Raw genomic sequence first — 16,447 nt, forward strand, 5'->3', positions numbered from 1 at the left:
ATAATAAATTATTGATTAAAAACAAAAGACGCTCAATTAAAAAAATTAGAATTTAAAATAAATAGAAGTGATGTGCCATATAAATATAAAATAATATAGATTTATTATAAATGCAGTTTGGTTTGGTTTAATAATAAAAAATAAACTAAACACAAATTTAAAATATAATTTCATTTTTTTGGATCAAATTTTCAGTATAATAAAATTTTAACTTTTTAGATCAACCTTGAAAACAATTTGGTTGGATTGTAAACACCATTAATCTTGGATACTAACCAATAAGGACTGCTTGTAACGAGTAAGGACTTAAAAAGCTGAAAAAATATGTTGCTATTGTATATATTTCATGTTTGATGTCACACATATCCTCGGCCCATTATTTTAGTTTAGTTTACAGAAAGTACAGATAAACAAAACATAAGATGGGTTTGTGGAGTCCAAACTTTAAAATGTGCATGTAAATATACTTGTTTGGGCTATTAGCTAATTCAAATAAACACAAGATAGATGGGTTGTTATAGCTAGAAACATTCCAAATACTCACCAAGTGCTACGTTTGCCAGTTTTGTAAATTTAGCATATATGACTAATGGATTATCTACTGTCATATAAACATGTGCAGTCACGAACTGTACTCAAGCTTATTAGATAAAAGACTATAAGAAATTAATTCTGAGAAATAATCGTTTAATTTTTAAAATTTGTTTTATAATTTTTTTTTAAATGGGTTATTTAGTTTTCTAAAAAATATTTTTAATTATAAAAAATTTATCTTGTTTTATTTTTAAAATGTATTAAAATAATAAAAATATTTTTTAAAACAAAAAATCTTAGTAACTTTTTTAGAATTTTCTAAGGCATTAACATTATTATATATAAAATAAAACTATTGTCAACATTTCAATTAGCAAATACTTTTTTTTTTGTCATAAATAGGTTTTTCTACGAGCAAATAAACATGTACATAAGCGTATTATTCACATTTTAAATTTAAAGGTTTTTCATTTTATTAAATGAAAGTTAATTTTGAATTTAAAGCGTGCATATGAAAAATTTATTAAAAAAATAGTGTCGGTTCTAAATGTTTTTGAATTAAATAAAACTATTTCTCGTGAAAAATATTGCTGATAGTTTTAGTCAAAAGTTGAATTTCAGACATACATAAAATATGATAAACTTGTGCATTCTTTACACACCATGCATGAAATAAAATGTGATATAACAATATAAAAACATAATATAAATGAATCTTCAACTTCTAATGATTAAGCATTTTGAACGCCAACTCCATATAAATCAGATCTGTCACAATGAGTTTAATAATAGATCATGAGGTGCACAATATTCGGGCTCAACCACTTTGATATTTAGTATAGCTCAAAATTGAACATATGAGAAATACTTTGTGAAGTTAAAAAGAGACTGTGGAAGCCCAACATCCAATACAGTAGAGAGAATAATATACGTTAATGTGTAAATAAATGCCTATAAGAACAATGGATTAGGAATTATTAGTTGGAACACTATATAGTTTAGTTTATTAGATTTTAGTTGATCCATCGTTCTAAGCACTTTCCAAATGTCGAACAAATTAAGCTATAGCTGCATATAATACATACCTGCAGCGCCCGAAATTTCTTTGTTTTGGTGAGAATGAAAGTAACGACGAAGGTAAGTGCCAAATGATAGCTAAATATGACCTAATACCTAATCACCCTCCACCTAATGTCCAAAACCAAATTCATAAAAAAAATGGTTGTACTTGTACCTCATTGTTTATTGGGTACAATCATTTATATAAAAAAGGGAAGTCAAGTGATTATGATTATCAATCTCGACGCACCCTTAGCTTTGAAGCCAAGCAACATTTATATCCTCCAAAGATAGTGTTCCTCTCCCACTATCTCACCATTTGGAACCCACCATACTTCTCCATCTCACCCTTCTTCTAGCTATTTCATGGCGGTTGTACTTATCCTTTTTCTTTTCTTTTTCCTTTTCGATGCTGCTACGCGCATGCTAATATTATCAACACGTACCGTAGATAGAGTTCAATATTCATGATGTGTGTATCTTGTCATATTGTTGCAGAAAATGTTTCACGAGATTAGAATAATACAAAATAGCCCTTCCAGGGATGCCTGTTTTATTGTTCGTGTTTATTTTCAATTGAATTTTATTAACAATTACAAAAATATTATATACTGTTACATTTTTTATTTTTTTGCATGTGAAGGGATTGATGCATTTTGTTAAATAAAAATTTTAAAACAGAAAATGGAGTGAAATCAAGATGGTATTCAAATAATTATTAATAAAATTTACTAACTGAAAAAAAAAATGGAACTCTATTAGGAATTTTTTGTTGTAGTAGTAGCACAAGATATTCCAATATTACTTAGCACTTATACGTGAGTGGAAAGCAAGGAGGGTGGGGCGAATGCTGATGAACTAAAGTTTTAAATAAGTTATATGTAATCAAACCTTTAGCATTCTTAAAATTAGTAAAACCAAACACATGTTGGTTGCTTACTGTCTAATCAATTTAGAGAAAATGAGAGAGTGGTGAAGTGGAGGCCAACCTCAAAATGTAGCGTAAAATTATTAAAAATGTGTTTTTTAATAGATTAGTAAAACTAAACATGTTCTTTGCTTATTGCTTAATCAATTTAGAGAAAACGAGAGAGTGGTGAAGTGGAGTCAAACCTCAAATGTAGCATAAAACTATTTTAAATATTTTTTTAATATATTGGTAAAACCAAACTTGTTATTTGCTTATTATCTTATCGATTTAGAGAAAATAAGAGTAGTGCATGCAAACCTCAAAGTGTAGCGTATTACTATTTAAAATACTTTTTAATTATCCAATTACAATCATAATGTAATTTTTTTTGTCGAATAATAGAAAAATTAAATGTTTTATAAAATAAAAATCATAGAAAAAAAATATGATGGTATAAACAGTTTTTAATCAGAATTGTGTCGGTGTTTGGAAATGGACAAATATCAAAATAAACTATATATAAAATGTTACGTGAGAATTCCAATTTTGATTTAAAGCAAATGTAATTAACTTTAGAAAATGTAAAAAATAAATAAATTAATAAGTATTATGAATAATGTTTCGCGATCAAGTACACTAAAATATAAAGTATATAAACTTAAGTTTATTTAATAAAATAATAATTATTGATAATAAAAAATGTAAACTATAATATAAAAATAAAAGGTATTTGAAAATTTTCATTTATGGAAACCTTTTAAATTATTTTAGTAAAAAATATTTTAATATTAATTTGTGAATATCCTCATCATAATTAATGTTCAACATAAATATTTGAATATTAATTAATATAATTAAAGAAATTAAAAATTCCATTTAATTATATGATTAAGAACAAAATTTAAATATAAAAACCGTAAGAGTTATATCATAAAAAATAATCATAACTGTAAAAGAAATACATCATATAAAGAAGATGTTTTATTTTTAAAAAAATAAATTTATAATATAGGAGTATATGGCTTCCTTTTGCCCATTTGCTATAGCAGTGGTTGATACTTATTTTCATAATCACATTAAATATACAATCCTAAAATTTTTGAAATGTCAATATCTCCCAAAAGTTAGTGTCAGCTTATTTTTAAAAATAATTAATATATAGTACTTAGCCTCCTTCTAAGCAAAGCAAAACCAAATAAAGTAAAAACATTTAATAATGTTTCTAACAGTAATATGTTAGTATTAACAAGATGAACAAGTTGCCGCAATCATACTATTGGGGTGTTGCCATCCGTAGCTTCACTTCTCATTCACTGATCTTTCTACCAACCCCTCATATTAGGGGGAAAAAAAAGAACTTAGTTTTTCTGATATTTTGACAACTTTTTATTGGGAGTTTATACTTTTCAGTCAAATATATAACACCTTGTGCACAATTAAATGGCGAAATTCTAAAACTATATTAGGTTGTTTTTTCAATTAATTTTTCTTTTGTCTTTTCTCTTTCAACTCTTTAATTATAGTACTGATACGATATCTTCTCTATCAACTTAACTTATTTCTTGCCTTCCTTCCTTCTTTTTATCTTCAAGTATTTGATAAAAATAAACAATTTCAGTAGTACAGAATGCTTTGCATTTTATACGTTGACATATTTGCGAAAAAGAAATCACAATTAGTTAATTATCAAAATCAAGCACAAGAAGTCGTTTGGTTTTGATAAAATTTCATAACTTTTCATTTGTTGCTTTTGTATAAAGTAATGGTTATATTATTTAGAATAATTTTGACTGAAAACATAGGGAAAACTATGGTGCGTGAAATGAAAAAAAATTTACGAAAGATTTATTATAATGTTAAAAAAAATTATTTTAGATAATGAATGTTTGTTAAAGAAAAAAAATTTTTTTTTATTTTTTATTCCAAAAAATGTTCAATGATATCGTAGGGTGTGGTTAAACTGAAAAACTAGAATTCATGTTAGTGAACTAATTAACCAAAAATATAGTAACTCGTATCACATCCCTAGCACCTTTTAACTATAAAAGTAAATGCCTATAGATATAAAGAGATTAGTATGATATCCAATCTGTGTGAAAAGCTCCTATTTGTTCTTTTTCAAAAAGTTATTAGATTAAATCAAAGATCATAATTAATGCTATAAACATTAGCCACAAACATGTTACATTTTTCATCTCTTTATACTAAAATTTGATTAAAATTAAAGAGTTAACAAAAACAAATAAAATATTTCTATTGCTGAAAAAAATATTTTTCAAATGATATCTTTTATTTAATTTATTAAAAATGATCTAATAGTGATACATTTAAGTAGAATAGACATACGGTATATGAAAAAATATGAGTATCATCGTTTAAGAAAATTACGCTATACTTTTAAGTCATTCCTGATTTTATACTTTAATTTTTATTTTTATGATAAAAATAATAATTATTATTTATTTATATTATTTTTTATTTTAAAAAAAATCAAATTTTTATCTTAAAGTATGTCCATTTGATTTACCATAATATTTTCTTAACATCCGTGGGATAGATCTTGACACTGTAAGAAACATTATATGTTATCTCCTGTTTTTTTCTTAATCTTTAATGCGGTATGAAGAGAGAATAAAAATATATAATTAAGTATAATCAAATATAAACACACAATATGTATTCTAAATTATGCCATAAATGCAAAACTCTTTTGGTTTTATTCGTCTGGCCGGCGTTCAATTATGATATATTTTTCTATTCTGTAGTACGGATGGTGATGTTTAAGCTCAGTAATTTCCAATTTCCAATCTTACCAATTAAGTAGCGCAAAATTATAAGACAAAAATTGATCTCTTCGATCGTTTTCCAACGTTTCCCTTTTTCGCTTTCTTGATATTTGTGTTTTCCTGATCGTTCGCTGAGAGCAGAAATGTTTGCTATATTAATGTAAAAAATAGTTAGTGGGAGAAGACTTAGTAGGTTGGGTTTGGTGAATGCATGCAAATGAAGCCACCATTCTCACCCTCTTCGTCCCTCTTCAGAGGCAAGGCTCGCCTCTCTCCCTATCTCTTCACTCTCATTGCTTTCGTCCTCTTCGTCGCTATCCTCTATGGCGAGGACTTCATGTGCATCTTCGGCCAACAGTTCCAAAACTACTCTTACCCTGACAAACCCTTCTCCTCTTCAACCGGTGAGTGATCATGACTCAACCTGTTAACGCACCATCTTCGTCTTAATATATATATTTTTTTAGTGAGGAACCATAGGAATACGATATTTTGAATATACTTGTTAAGTTAAAATGATGTGGTTTTGCTGGAACAGAGAGGATGAAGAGGCAGAAGCTGCCGTTTGCGGTGGGGAAAGCGGAGGAAGGTTGTGACGTGTTCAGCGGAAGGTGGGTTTGGGATGAGTTGACTCGACCAATGTATGAGGAATCGGATTGTCCGTACATACAGCCACAATTGACATGTCAGGAACACGGGCGACCCGACAAGGATTATCAGCATTGGAGGTGGCAACCACACGGTTGCGATCTTCCCAAGTAACTCTCTCTCTCTTACGAATTACGGGTCAAGTCTTTGATGGGTCGGGTCAATATGTTGGACGGGTCTAGTTTAGGCCGGTGAAGATGGTATACAGTTTCCTTAAGATATTATTATAAGGTTCATAGTGGGTACTGTCAGTATAACATGATGGTGAAGGTAAGTAGGTTGGTATCGTGAGTCAATGGACCAGCCTCTTACTCGTTGAGTCTCGAAACGGTGTCACACTCGGCGGCGACGAGCCTCTCACTCATTTAGTCAAATTTAAATTTATATACTTTTAATAGCTTAAGAATAATTTATATAGCATGTATTACTTAGATAGTTAATTCTAATTTTATTTATTATTATATAGCATTTGTTTAATAGCCAAACTTGATGTAATATTGTAAATACTTTTATACGGTTCTTTGATTAAAATTAACACATTATCTTAATACTCATGCATTGAAAAGTGATACAAGTTATTGATGCTGGGTTCGGCTTTATTTTACTGTAGATTCAATGCCAGCTTGGTGCTTGAAACACTTCGTGGGAAGAGGATGATGTTTGTTGGTGATTCCCTCAACCGTGGTCAATATGTCTCTCTCGTATGCCTTATCCATCAACTTATTCCTGAAGATGCCAAATCAATGGAAACCTTTGATTCACTCACTGTATTCACAGCCAAGGTAAAGTATTCTTTTGTATAATGCACTTCATAGTATTTCCTAGTCTTTGCTGTATAATTATGCTCTCCCTTTTCTTTCTATTAATGTTGCTATGTTCAATTAGGAATACAATGCCACAATTGAGTTCTATTGGGCACCATTTCTTCTTGAATCGAATTCGGACAATGCTGTCGTTCATAGGATATCTGATAGGATTGTCAGAAAAGGTTCAATCAATAGGCATGGTCGAAATTGGAAAGGTGTTGACATTATGGTATTCAACACCTATCTTTGGTGGATGACTGGCTTGAAGATGAAGATCTTGTACGTTCCTCCTTTCCATTCAAATAGTTATTTGTTACCCCTTTTTCATTTCTTTTTTCGTTCTAAAAATAATACTTTATATTCTCATATTTTCAGGCTTGGATCTTTTGATGATGAAGTGAAAGAGATTGTTGAGCTCTCAACAGAGGATGCTTATCGGATGGCTATGAAAAGCATGCTTAGATGGGTAAGGCTAAACATGGATCCAAAGAAAACTAGAGTCGTCTTCACCAGCATGTCACCCTCACATGGAAAGTGAGTATCGTTCTCCCTCATGCATATACACATCAATATGATAATTTTCTAAGCTAAAAATACGGTAATATATACATACTAGCTCCATTATTTCACCGTCAAATGATTAATATCATATATAATATCGCATGAATAAATTATCTCTCTCCTTTATTTTTAAATTTATATATATATATATATACACACACACATCTTAAAAACCTATCAAAATTAAGGGAAACAAATAACATAACTTGTTCCATTTTTGTTGTACAAAAATATCGTATAATATACAATATGGTTGTCATATTCCAATGTTGCTTATTAATATCCTAATGTTTCATAAATAAATGGCAGGAGCATAGACTGGGGAGGTGAACCAGGAGGGAATTGCTACAATGAAACAACCTTGATTGATGATCCAACATATTGGGGCTCTGACTGTAGGAAGAGTGTAATGGAAGTAATTGGAGAAGTGTTCAGTAAATCCAAAGTGCCCATTACATTTCTAAACATCACCCAGCTCTCTAGTTACCGTAGAGATGCACACACTTCAATATACAAGAAGCAATGGAATCCATTGACTCCAGAGCAATTGGCTAACCCTGTTAGCTATGCTGATTGTGTACACTGGTGTTTACCTGGTCTTCAAGATACTTGGAATGAGCTTTTGTTTGCCAAGTTGTTTTATCCTTGAGAGTGTTTCGAATACAAGAGATCATCTCTCATTCTCTTGGGTCATTCCACACATGGCACGTCAAATTGTAAATGGGAAAGCCATGGCATGCGGTGATTATTCTCTGTTTTGTTAGCAAGTGATGTTTGTTTGGGATGGTTACAGGGAAGAATCAAAGAAAAGAAAGAGGATTTGTGTACAATAATAGTTGTCAATCTAAAAAAGGAAGAAACATGTGAAAAAATTGAATTGATTTTTTCCCCTTTTCTTGAGGTAGAAATGCAAAAGTTTTGAGAGTTTTTCTTTGCCCGGAATTCTGAGTCTGTTGTTTTTCTTTTTTTAATTTCTTGCCTATGCATTGTTTTTAGACTCACAAATGGGAAGCTTTCATAAAATTAATAACTAGTGGGTTATCTTGAGTTTAAAATTTCGGAGACCTTAGATATTTTAACTGTTTAGGCCAATTATATGTAACTTTCTTAAATAATATTATATTTTAAAATTTTGTAGGGTGTTGAGTCTTCCCAAATCCCCAACTAAGATCCACCATTATTCATGACCAAAAATATTAAAAAAGAGATACAAAATACCTTTTATGTTTGCATATTTACAATATTCATTACGTAGATTTGTGACCAGACATAAAAAAAATAGTTTTTATGAAATTTCGTACTAGATTGAGTTAAGAAAATAAAAACAAAAAATTTAATTAAAAAACTAATATGTGTGTGTAAGCCATAAGCCCAATATCTTGGGCCTAGATTTCGGCTTTCTTATAGTTTGGTCTTGTTCCTTGTTACTCCATTGAGCAAACACACAAAGCCCAGGTCTGTGTAAAGATCGTTGCAACTTTGTTTTAAGCATTACGCCATTGGACCAAAAAAAGTTGAATTATGTGGTGTCATGAACCATAGAAAAATATTTGATACAATCTTTACTGCAGTCACTGTTCAGCTTTGTCGAAGTAGGATGGTAGAGTTGTCTAGGAGAAGGGGTAGAGATTCTAAGGTTTCACCTGCTTCCAATTATCTATTGTCTCATTTTCTCTTCAATCCAAACATAGTGTAATCTCTTTACACCTATTAGAAATACTAGCGGTTTTTTTTGTTTGTTTTGAACTTAGTTCAACTAAGGAAGCCTAATAGGCTGAATGTGTTATGAGTGCTGCTCTACACAGTCCCCTTTGCTGGAGTTCCGAGTCTTGGGTTTCTACTATTCATTGAAGAAAGAAAAATAAAAGGAGAATTGTGTTTGAGAGATGAAACCTTGATAGGGGTTTAATGCCATCTGATTATATAATTTTAATACACTTTACATTATTTTTTTAATTTAAAAGTTTTTTTTTTCTAAAAAGAACGGCACTTATATTTAAAAATTATGGTTTGCCAAATATTTGTGTTTTTAAGAAAAAATTATTATTTTTTCATATACAATATAGTGTTAAATAATTAGGCGTGTGTTCATTAAAACGTAATATCAATTTAAGCCCAGTTAGATAAATTTTTACGTATTTATAAGAGTAAAAAATTAAATAAATATAAATTATTTTTTTCATAAGTTAAAATTAACTTTTTTTTATTTCTTTTAAAAGCTAAATTTTAGTCTTTTATAAACACTTATCTATAGACTCACTCAAGCTGCTTCTTGGTGAATGTGAGTTGAGTAAACCGTATATGTGAGTATGTAATGCATAAGCATAAGCTACTCTGTAAATGGAATCCGTAACAAAGGAACCGATTATTATTATTATTATTATTATTATTGAAGAAACTAATTATTTGACTACCAGAAACTCATATTCATTAATATAAAATCTAATTTGGCCAACCTATTACACATTAAAGACACTAGCTAGTAATATTTATCGTTTAAAAATAATGTGTCTGGCCAAATCTTTTGGGATTAATTAATTACTATTTCCTTAATATACTTACTCCAAACATATATATGCATGTGCATTAATATCGCTTGTATCACATTAAATTAGTAAGTTTTTAAGTTAGTTTTCAAAACTATATGTGTTTTAGTTTTTAAATTTTTAAAAATTCTTGTTAATTTCTAAGTTTGTAAAAAATGTTTATTTTTATTCTTTTCTATTTGATTTCTTTGTTATATTTTTGCCTTAAAAAGTGAAAATAAATATTGTTTTATATATAAAGTCAGAAATTTAAATTTTTTAAAAATCTTAAAAACTAAAATATAAAAAATATATACAATTTTAAGGATTGATTACTCCGTACTAAATCTACCACACCTCTAATTGAATTACACCAACGACAGATCATGATCAGCAATTAATAGACAGAACAGTGTCGATAAATATCTGACTCTATTTTCCACACTCGGATCCTTTTGATAAGAGTACATGATGACTCATAGTAAGGCTCAAAAAGTTTCCTTTGTTCAAAAGAAAGAACGTTATTCTTATCCATTTATAATTTTTGTTTGTTATTTGTAAGTGTTGCATGCCTAGTTTGTATATGGCATGCATATATATTTGAGGTGCATGCGCACTATACTATGAGGAACCTATCCTTAAATGGGTGAATATGGAAGATTCCCGTACGAGTTCCTTTGATTAGTTGGGTTGGGGAAATTCTGATCTTTTGCTTTTGCCCCACTGAATGGGAGTGGGAAACGGTTTATGTCGCCTATCAACCGGATCCTCATCTATACGCATATGAATCATTTTTAAATTTGTGTGCTTGCTGATGCTGATGCTGATGCTGAGAGCGCCTGCATCTGCATACGTCTTATATGTAACTGCTAATATAAATCGACAAGGAGTAAAATCTACCTGTAGATAAGTGCTGATAGGATCTGCCAGATAAGGAACACCACAAACGTGTTCTCTCTGCTTTGGAGATTTTATAATATTCTCTTAAACATAGACTTAATATGTATTTAAATTCATATTTAAATATTTATAAATTACATTTATTTTAACATTTTTTAAACATCAATTTAAAGGATTTCTTTTATACTTTGTTCTTATTCTTCGAGTGGAGGGTAAAACACAAAAAAAATGTTAATAAATATACTAATTAAAAATTTAATTTTTTAAAATATTTTCAAAATATATTTAACATGATTTGTAATGTATTTTTACTAAAAATTTTAATATAATTTTTTATATTTAAGATTTCTTAATTAGTACATTAAAAATTTTAGTTAATAATACCCAATAACAAAATCCCAAAAAAAAAAAGTTTTATTATTCGTTTTAGTTCATATACAATGGGGAGAGGAGTAAGGGGAAACTTCACAAGTGTAACTCAAAAAATTTAAAAGCAATGAGGTTTTTGTCTTATAAACTCCTCAGTTTGTCTATGAAAGACTTTAGTCAATTCAACCAATGTTGGGAAGGGAAGTAAGGAAGAGCTTCACAAGTGTAATAATGCAACACAAAAATGCAGTAAGTGTATGGATCATTCTCCTTATAAACTCCTCACTTTATTCATCCATATCTCATCTTATGTGAAATTTTATTCACACTTGATTCCAAGACGAAAATTGGAATCATTTACTTTTATTCCATGAATTGCCCACATTAAACTATATATATTAATTTCTAAGTAGCTAGGGATATAGATATGCTGCTTATATCTTGTTTATTTACCTTCACCTTAGGTCGAGTTTCCAACTACACAGACATGTATATTTATTTAGGGTACTGGAGGAGAAAAATCTTGGTAGATTTGTATGGAGAAGTCTTGTGCTGTAAAATGACTCCATGGGACACTTCTCTTATAATTGTAAAGTACAGACAAACTAAAGTTAAGGATAAACAAATTATGATGGCCCTTCTTGCCCACTTGCAAGCCAACTTGCCATTCCATCCATCGCTTCCACCTTACAGCTCACATTTGTATAACACAAATAAAAATAATAATAAAGAGAGAGAGAGGATATTAGTGAGGAGGCAAAGAATACCAACTTGACGTTTTTTACACATCAAGTTGAATTCAACAAATGCAAGTTGCAGTTTTGAGGTTGGTTCATGTCCACCATAGAAAATTAATACGTGACGTCCAAATCCTTTTACACACACGCCCACAACAGTCTTTATTACACCGAGAAAACCCAATGAGGTTCCTTTAGTATTCTTCTCCCTTATTTCAACATAATGTATTGTCATTAGGATTTCGATTCCGATGTCTTTTCTTGACTAATACGAATTTAAGTATACTATATGCTTTAGGCCTACAGAAAAACAATTAAGAGAAGCTTCAAATAAACTTGTATATATCAATATATCCCCACCGTCATACACCGACTCCCACACTGATAATGGATAACCTCAAAAAAATTCTACTTACATCGGTACCTGAGAACTTCTATTTGTACATAAATATTATACCGAAAATTATATAATAAAGTGAGACTATTAAAAAGAGAAGACAGTATCCAAAATAAAATAGTTGATGTGATAAGAAAAAATAGTATTAAGAAAATTATATATATATATATATATATATATATATATGAATTTATTGTATAAATAAACAACTAATATTTATTGAAAATGAGCACAAGAGAATTTTTTTTTTTTTTTAATTTCTCATCCTGTTAAATTTGAATTCAAGTTGCTTATCACTCAAACCAACCTCTTTGTTAGCACAAAGAATTTTAATATGCTTAATTTTATTTCTTTGTATATAGTTAAGGGTATGGAATGCGGGCTTTCTGTGTAACAGACAATCTTTGACCATTTTAATAATTCGACTCTCGATTTAGTTTGACAAAAATGTATCAACCACACTTAAAACAATATGCAGATTGACGATTGCGATAAACATGTGTGTTTGAGCTCAAAATGACTAAGGTTTCGAAGAATAAAAACAAAGTAATTTCGACATTTTTTTTAATACATAAAACAGCAGTGTCATTATTTAATTATTAAATATTAATACTATATACCTAACACTATGAATAAATATTTTTATTATTTATTTATTTATCTTTTTAAATATACACATTTCCAAAAATTAAACTGTCCTCTCACTTAGAGTGTATGGAAAAACTTTTTTTACCGTAAATTTTAATGACTTTAAAACTGTGTGTGTGTGTGTGTGTGTTTTCTTTGGCAGTTTATACTTACTGATTCTACTAAAACTTTATGTTAGTTTATTTTATTCTGCGGGTATATATCAACAACGATTGGTTTTGATCTAAACTTGTTCTTTTATGAAGATGATCAAATGCAGAAGGGAAAAATAATGAGTGGTGACATATTCGAAAATATAATTATCAAAGATAGCCAATATTGGAACGGGTATTTGTTCAATTTATTTATCTTCCACAGGTAATGTCGTCCCATCCCCGTACGCTGATGGAGACCAAAGCATTAAATATATATAATATATAACAAAGTTATGATATTACATTCAACACCTTCTTTTTTTTTGTGACCATACACATATTTAACATTGTGTTATTGTATAATTGGATTATTTAATAAATATATTAACTACTATTTAACGTTAATCTTACATCTTGGTTACAAGTAGTTTTTTTTTTTCAAATGTAAACGTACAAATTATCGTGATTTCAGAATATAAAGTCTACAATAAGTAATTAAAATAAAATAAAACTATCAAATCTACTCAATATATCATTATATATATGTCTGGTAGATATAACTCTGTTTTATAACTGAGTTTCAGCTATACACAGTTCAATTTATACAAAATTTGATTAATAATTCATTTCTAGCGTTTAGTGAGCACATTATTTTCGTTTAAATTTCATAAGGTATAATCAATAACCTATTTTAAATGATAAAATTAAAATTTATCATACTTATATAGATTTTTCTTAAGTAAAAATTTAAGAGCTCTTTCTATTAAAAAAAATATTATTTTCTGTTTACTTTCATGTTCATGTAAGTATCTCTTTCTTATTTTTAATATATGTCATATAAATTTGAGCTTAATTTATATTAATTAAAGTGTAACGATAAATATAACAATTATAACATTTTTATTTCTTCATTTCTATAATCAATGTTGAATTTGCTTCAATCATTATTTGCAAAATATTCTTCACTTAAACTAATTAAAATAATATGAATTAACATTTTCAAACACATATAACTACATGACATTTCATTTTTTTATTTTTAATAAAATAATCTTTCAATGCTTCTTATTAGTTACCTCTATGCAGTTATACGTAAATATAGTTAGAAGGAATGTTACAATGTGTATCAATTTTATTATTTGTCAAAATTTATTGAGAATTTTGAAATTATAGATATGAATTAGATTCATTAAATAAGAATCTTCACACAATTACATAACGTTTAGTAAATAAAAATGTATTGATAACATTTACTTTGACTTAGTAAATTAGAATCTTAACGTAAATATATTTGCAAGCTGTGAAATAAAGGTTTCACGTCTAATCACTTATTTATCCAACTAATTCATATAACTATAACATTTTGAAATCAAATTACCTGATGAGTGATCAGTTATAATCGATAGGCTCTAAAGAAATTTTTTACTTGTAAATCAACATAAACTTACGAGTAAAAGATAACGTTGCAAAATAACTGCTGAGCATCATGAACCATCTTACATATACGTATGAACAGTTGTAATTGAAATTGACAGATAGCAAGAGAGGTCAAAATGAATGGAGAAAAAACACCACAAAGAGTAAAACAATTTAATACTATATATGTATTCCATTAAATTCTCTGATACAACTTAAAAACCATTTACACAAAGCAAGATGAACCCTAGCTAATTAACTACAGATATAACGAACGACCATTGATTTGGTGTAAAACAAGTACCAGCACTCCTGAATCAGACTAAACGGCAAATGGAAAAAATAGAAGAAGAGATAGAACTACAAATATATATTATATATATGAACATAATATCATCTTATCATATCATATATATTATATATATCATCACATTCATTCAACCATTGCGGTCTGACCTTGAGTCCTTAAAAAAATTCTAATAGTATATCCAACCACCAATTTCCAATACGAGCCATGGATCAATCTATGTCCAAGATAAAACACCCGAACCCGTATTCGAAACAAAAATATACAGAACATAACCCATTGAAACAAAGGGAAAAAAGACAAAGATAAAAGAAAAAGAAATAAAAAAGTGTTCAGTGTTGACTTGCAATGTTTTCAGCGATCTGAGCCAGGGACTGTAAATTGCACCGTACGATTGTGTCAACGAAAACGCAAGTCTCTTCCTTAGTGTTTCCCGGCGGTACGTCAACGACGTACGATTCGATGACCACTGTCTCCTCGTTACCGTCACGGTGCAGAGTCGTCACCGACCGGTAGTTCCTCAGGCGGTGGTCCCCGCCAACAACGCTGAAGCTGATGACGTGGCACTCGTCGTCGAGGATCTCGAGGCGCTCCGTGCTGTACCCGGCGGGGAGGCCGGACACGACGCGGACCTCGCGTAGGGCGCCGACGCGAATGCCGTCGCCGGCGACCACGTGGCAGCTCTTGACGAAGTGCTTGTAACCTTGCGGGTTGTCGAAGCGCCGAAGCACGGGCCACACCCTAGACACGGGCGCGTCGATGGGTTGGATCACGACGGAGCAGCACTGGTTGGGCCCCACCACGTGCCCGTGATGGCGAGATACCGCGTCTGGCACGAGAGGGCGCGTTGACGGCGTCTGTTTGGAGTAGTTAACGGCGTTAGCAATGGCGGTTGATGCGTCAGTTGCGGGGTTGAAACGGTGGAGCTGAAGAGAACAAGGCATTTTCAGTTGATAAAAGAAAACATATAATAAAAATAATAAAAATTTATTTATCTTAATTTCTCTGCTCTCCACCGAACCTATAGATATTAGGTATGCGATGGATGGTATGTTAAAGGGGTTCGTGCAAACATGTATATGTATATGTGTGAGGTTTTGGGTTAATATTTTTGTAATGCAAGTTGGAGTAGTTTGTGTGATAAAGAGAAAGAGGGTTCCCTTTCTCTTTCTTGAATTTGGTTTGGGAGGAAGAGAGGGTGAAAGAGAAAGAGGCATTGAATTATAGGAAGCAGGGACCTTACGCGGTGCTTCCAACTTGCAAGTGGATCCTCAACTTGCAACTGTCTTTTAGACTAGGTTTTCTCATTTTTCCCTTTCTTTATCTCTAACTCCAACTTTCCCACTCTCTTTTTTTTTTTTGTTAACTTGCTATAAATTATTATTTCTTATTCCACCAAACTTAGCTTTGCCCTCCCACTCTTATTAAAAGTTAAGACTGTTATTATTTTTTAAATACCATTTCTACTTTTTTCACCATTTTCCCCCCTCAATTTGACTCCGGACGTTGCTATGTCTTTTTCCCCTTCGTAATTTTCCTTTTCTTCTGTTTTCTTTTTTTCTGGGGGGTACATTTTCCTTTTTTTTTCGAGTTTTGCTAAAAAACGTGCACGATTCAGAAATTAATTATAAAAAAATTATATTAAACATTAAAGAGAAGATACTTTATCATGCTTTTTATTTTTAAATTTCTCATCAATGTCGTATAAAT

At 30.1% G+C, this 16,447-nt stretch overlaps 2 protein-coding genes across 2 annotated transcripts; one reads left to right on the forward strand and one right to left on the reverse strand.

Moving 5' to 3' along the window:
* Positions 1–5,449: 5,449 nt before the first annotated feature.
* LOC113847459 (protein trichome birefringence-like 33) lies at positions 5,450–8,230 on the forward strand. Its single transcript, XM_027476588.1, has 6 exons — positions 5,450–5,693; positions 5,828–6,047; positions 6,548–6,719; positions 6,823–7,022; positions 7,119–7,277; positions 7,614–8,230. Exons 1-6 carry the CDS (start codon positions 5,501–5,503, stop codon positions 7,951–7,953), a joined length of 1,284 nt encoding a protein of 427 aa, XP_027332389.1. The 5' UTR covers positions 5,450–5,500; the 3' UTR covers positions 7,954–8,230.
* Positions 8,231–14,602: 6,372 nt separating this feature from the next.
* On the reverse strand, positions 14,603–15,960 carry LOC113847156 (abscisic acid receptor PYL4-like). Its single transcript, XM_027476063.1, has one exon. It carries the CDS (start codon positions 15,952–15,954, stop codon positions 15,070–15,072), a length of 885 nt encoding a protein of 294 aa, XP_027331864.1. The 5' UTR covers positions 15,955–15,960; the 3' UTR covers positions 14,603–15,069.
* Positions 15,961–16,447: the final 487 nt, after the last annotated feature.

This window comes from Abrus precatorius, unplaced genomic scaffold (genome assembly GCF_003935025.1).
Source record: "Abrus precatorius isolate BTA unplaced genomic scaffold, Abrus_2018 Scaffold8, whole genome shotgun sequence".
NCBI classification, from domain to species: Eukaryota; Viridiplantae; Streptophyta; class Magnoliopsida; order Fabales; family Fabaceae; genus Abrus; species Abrus precatorius.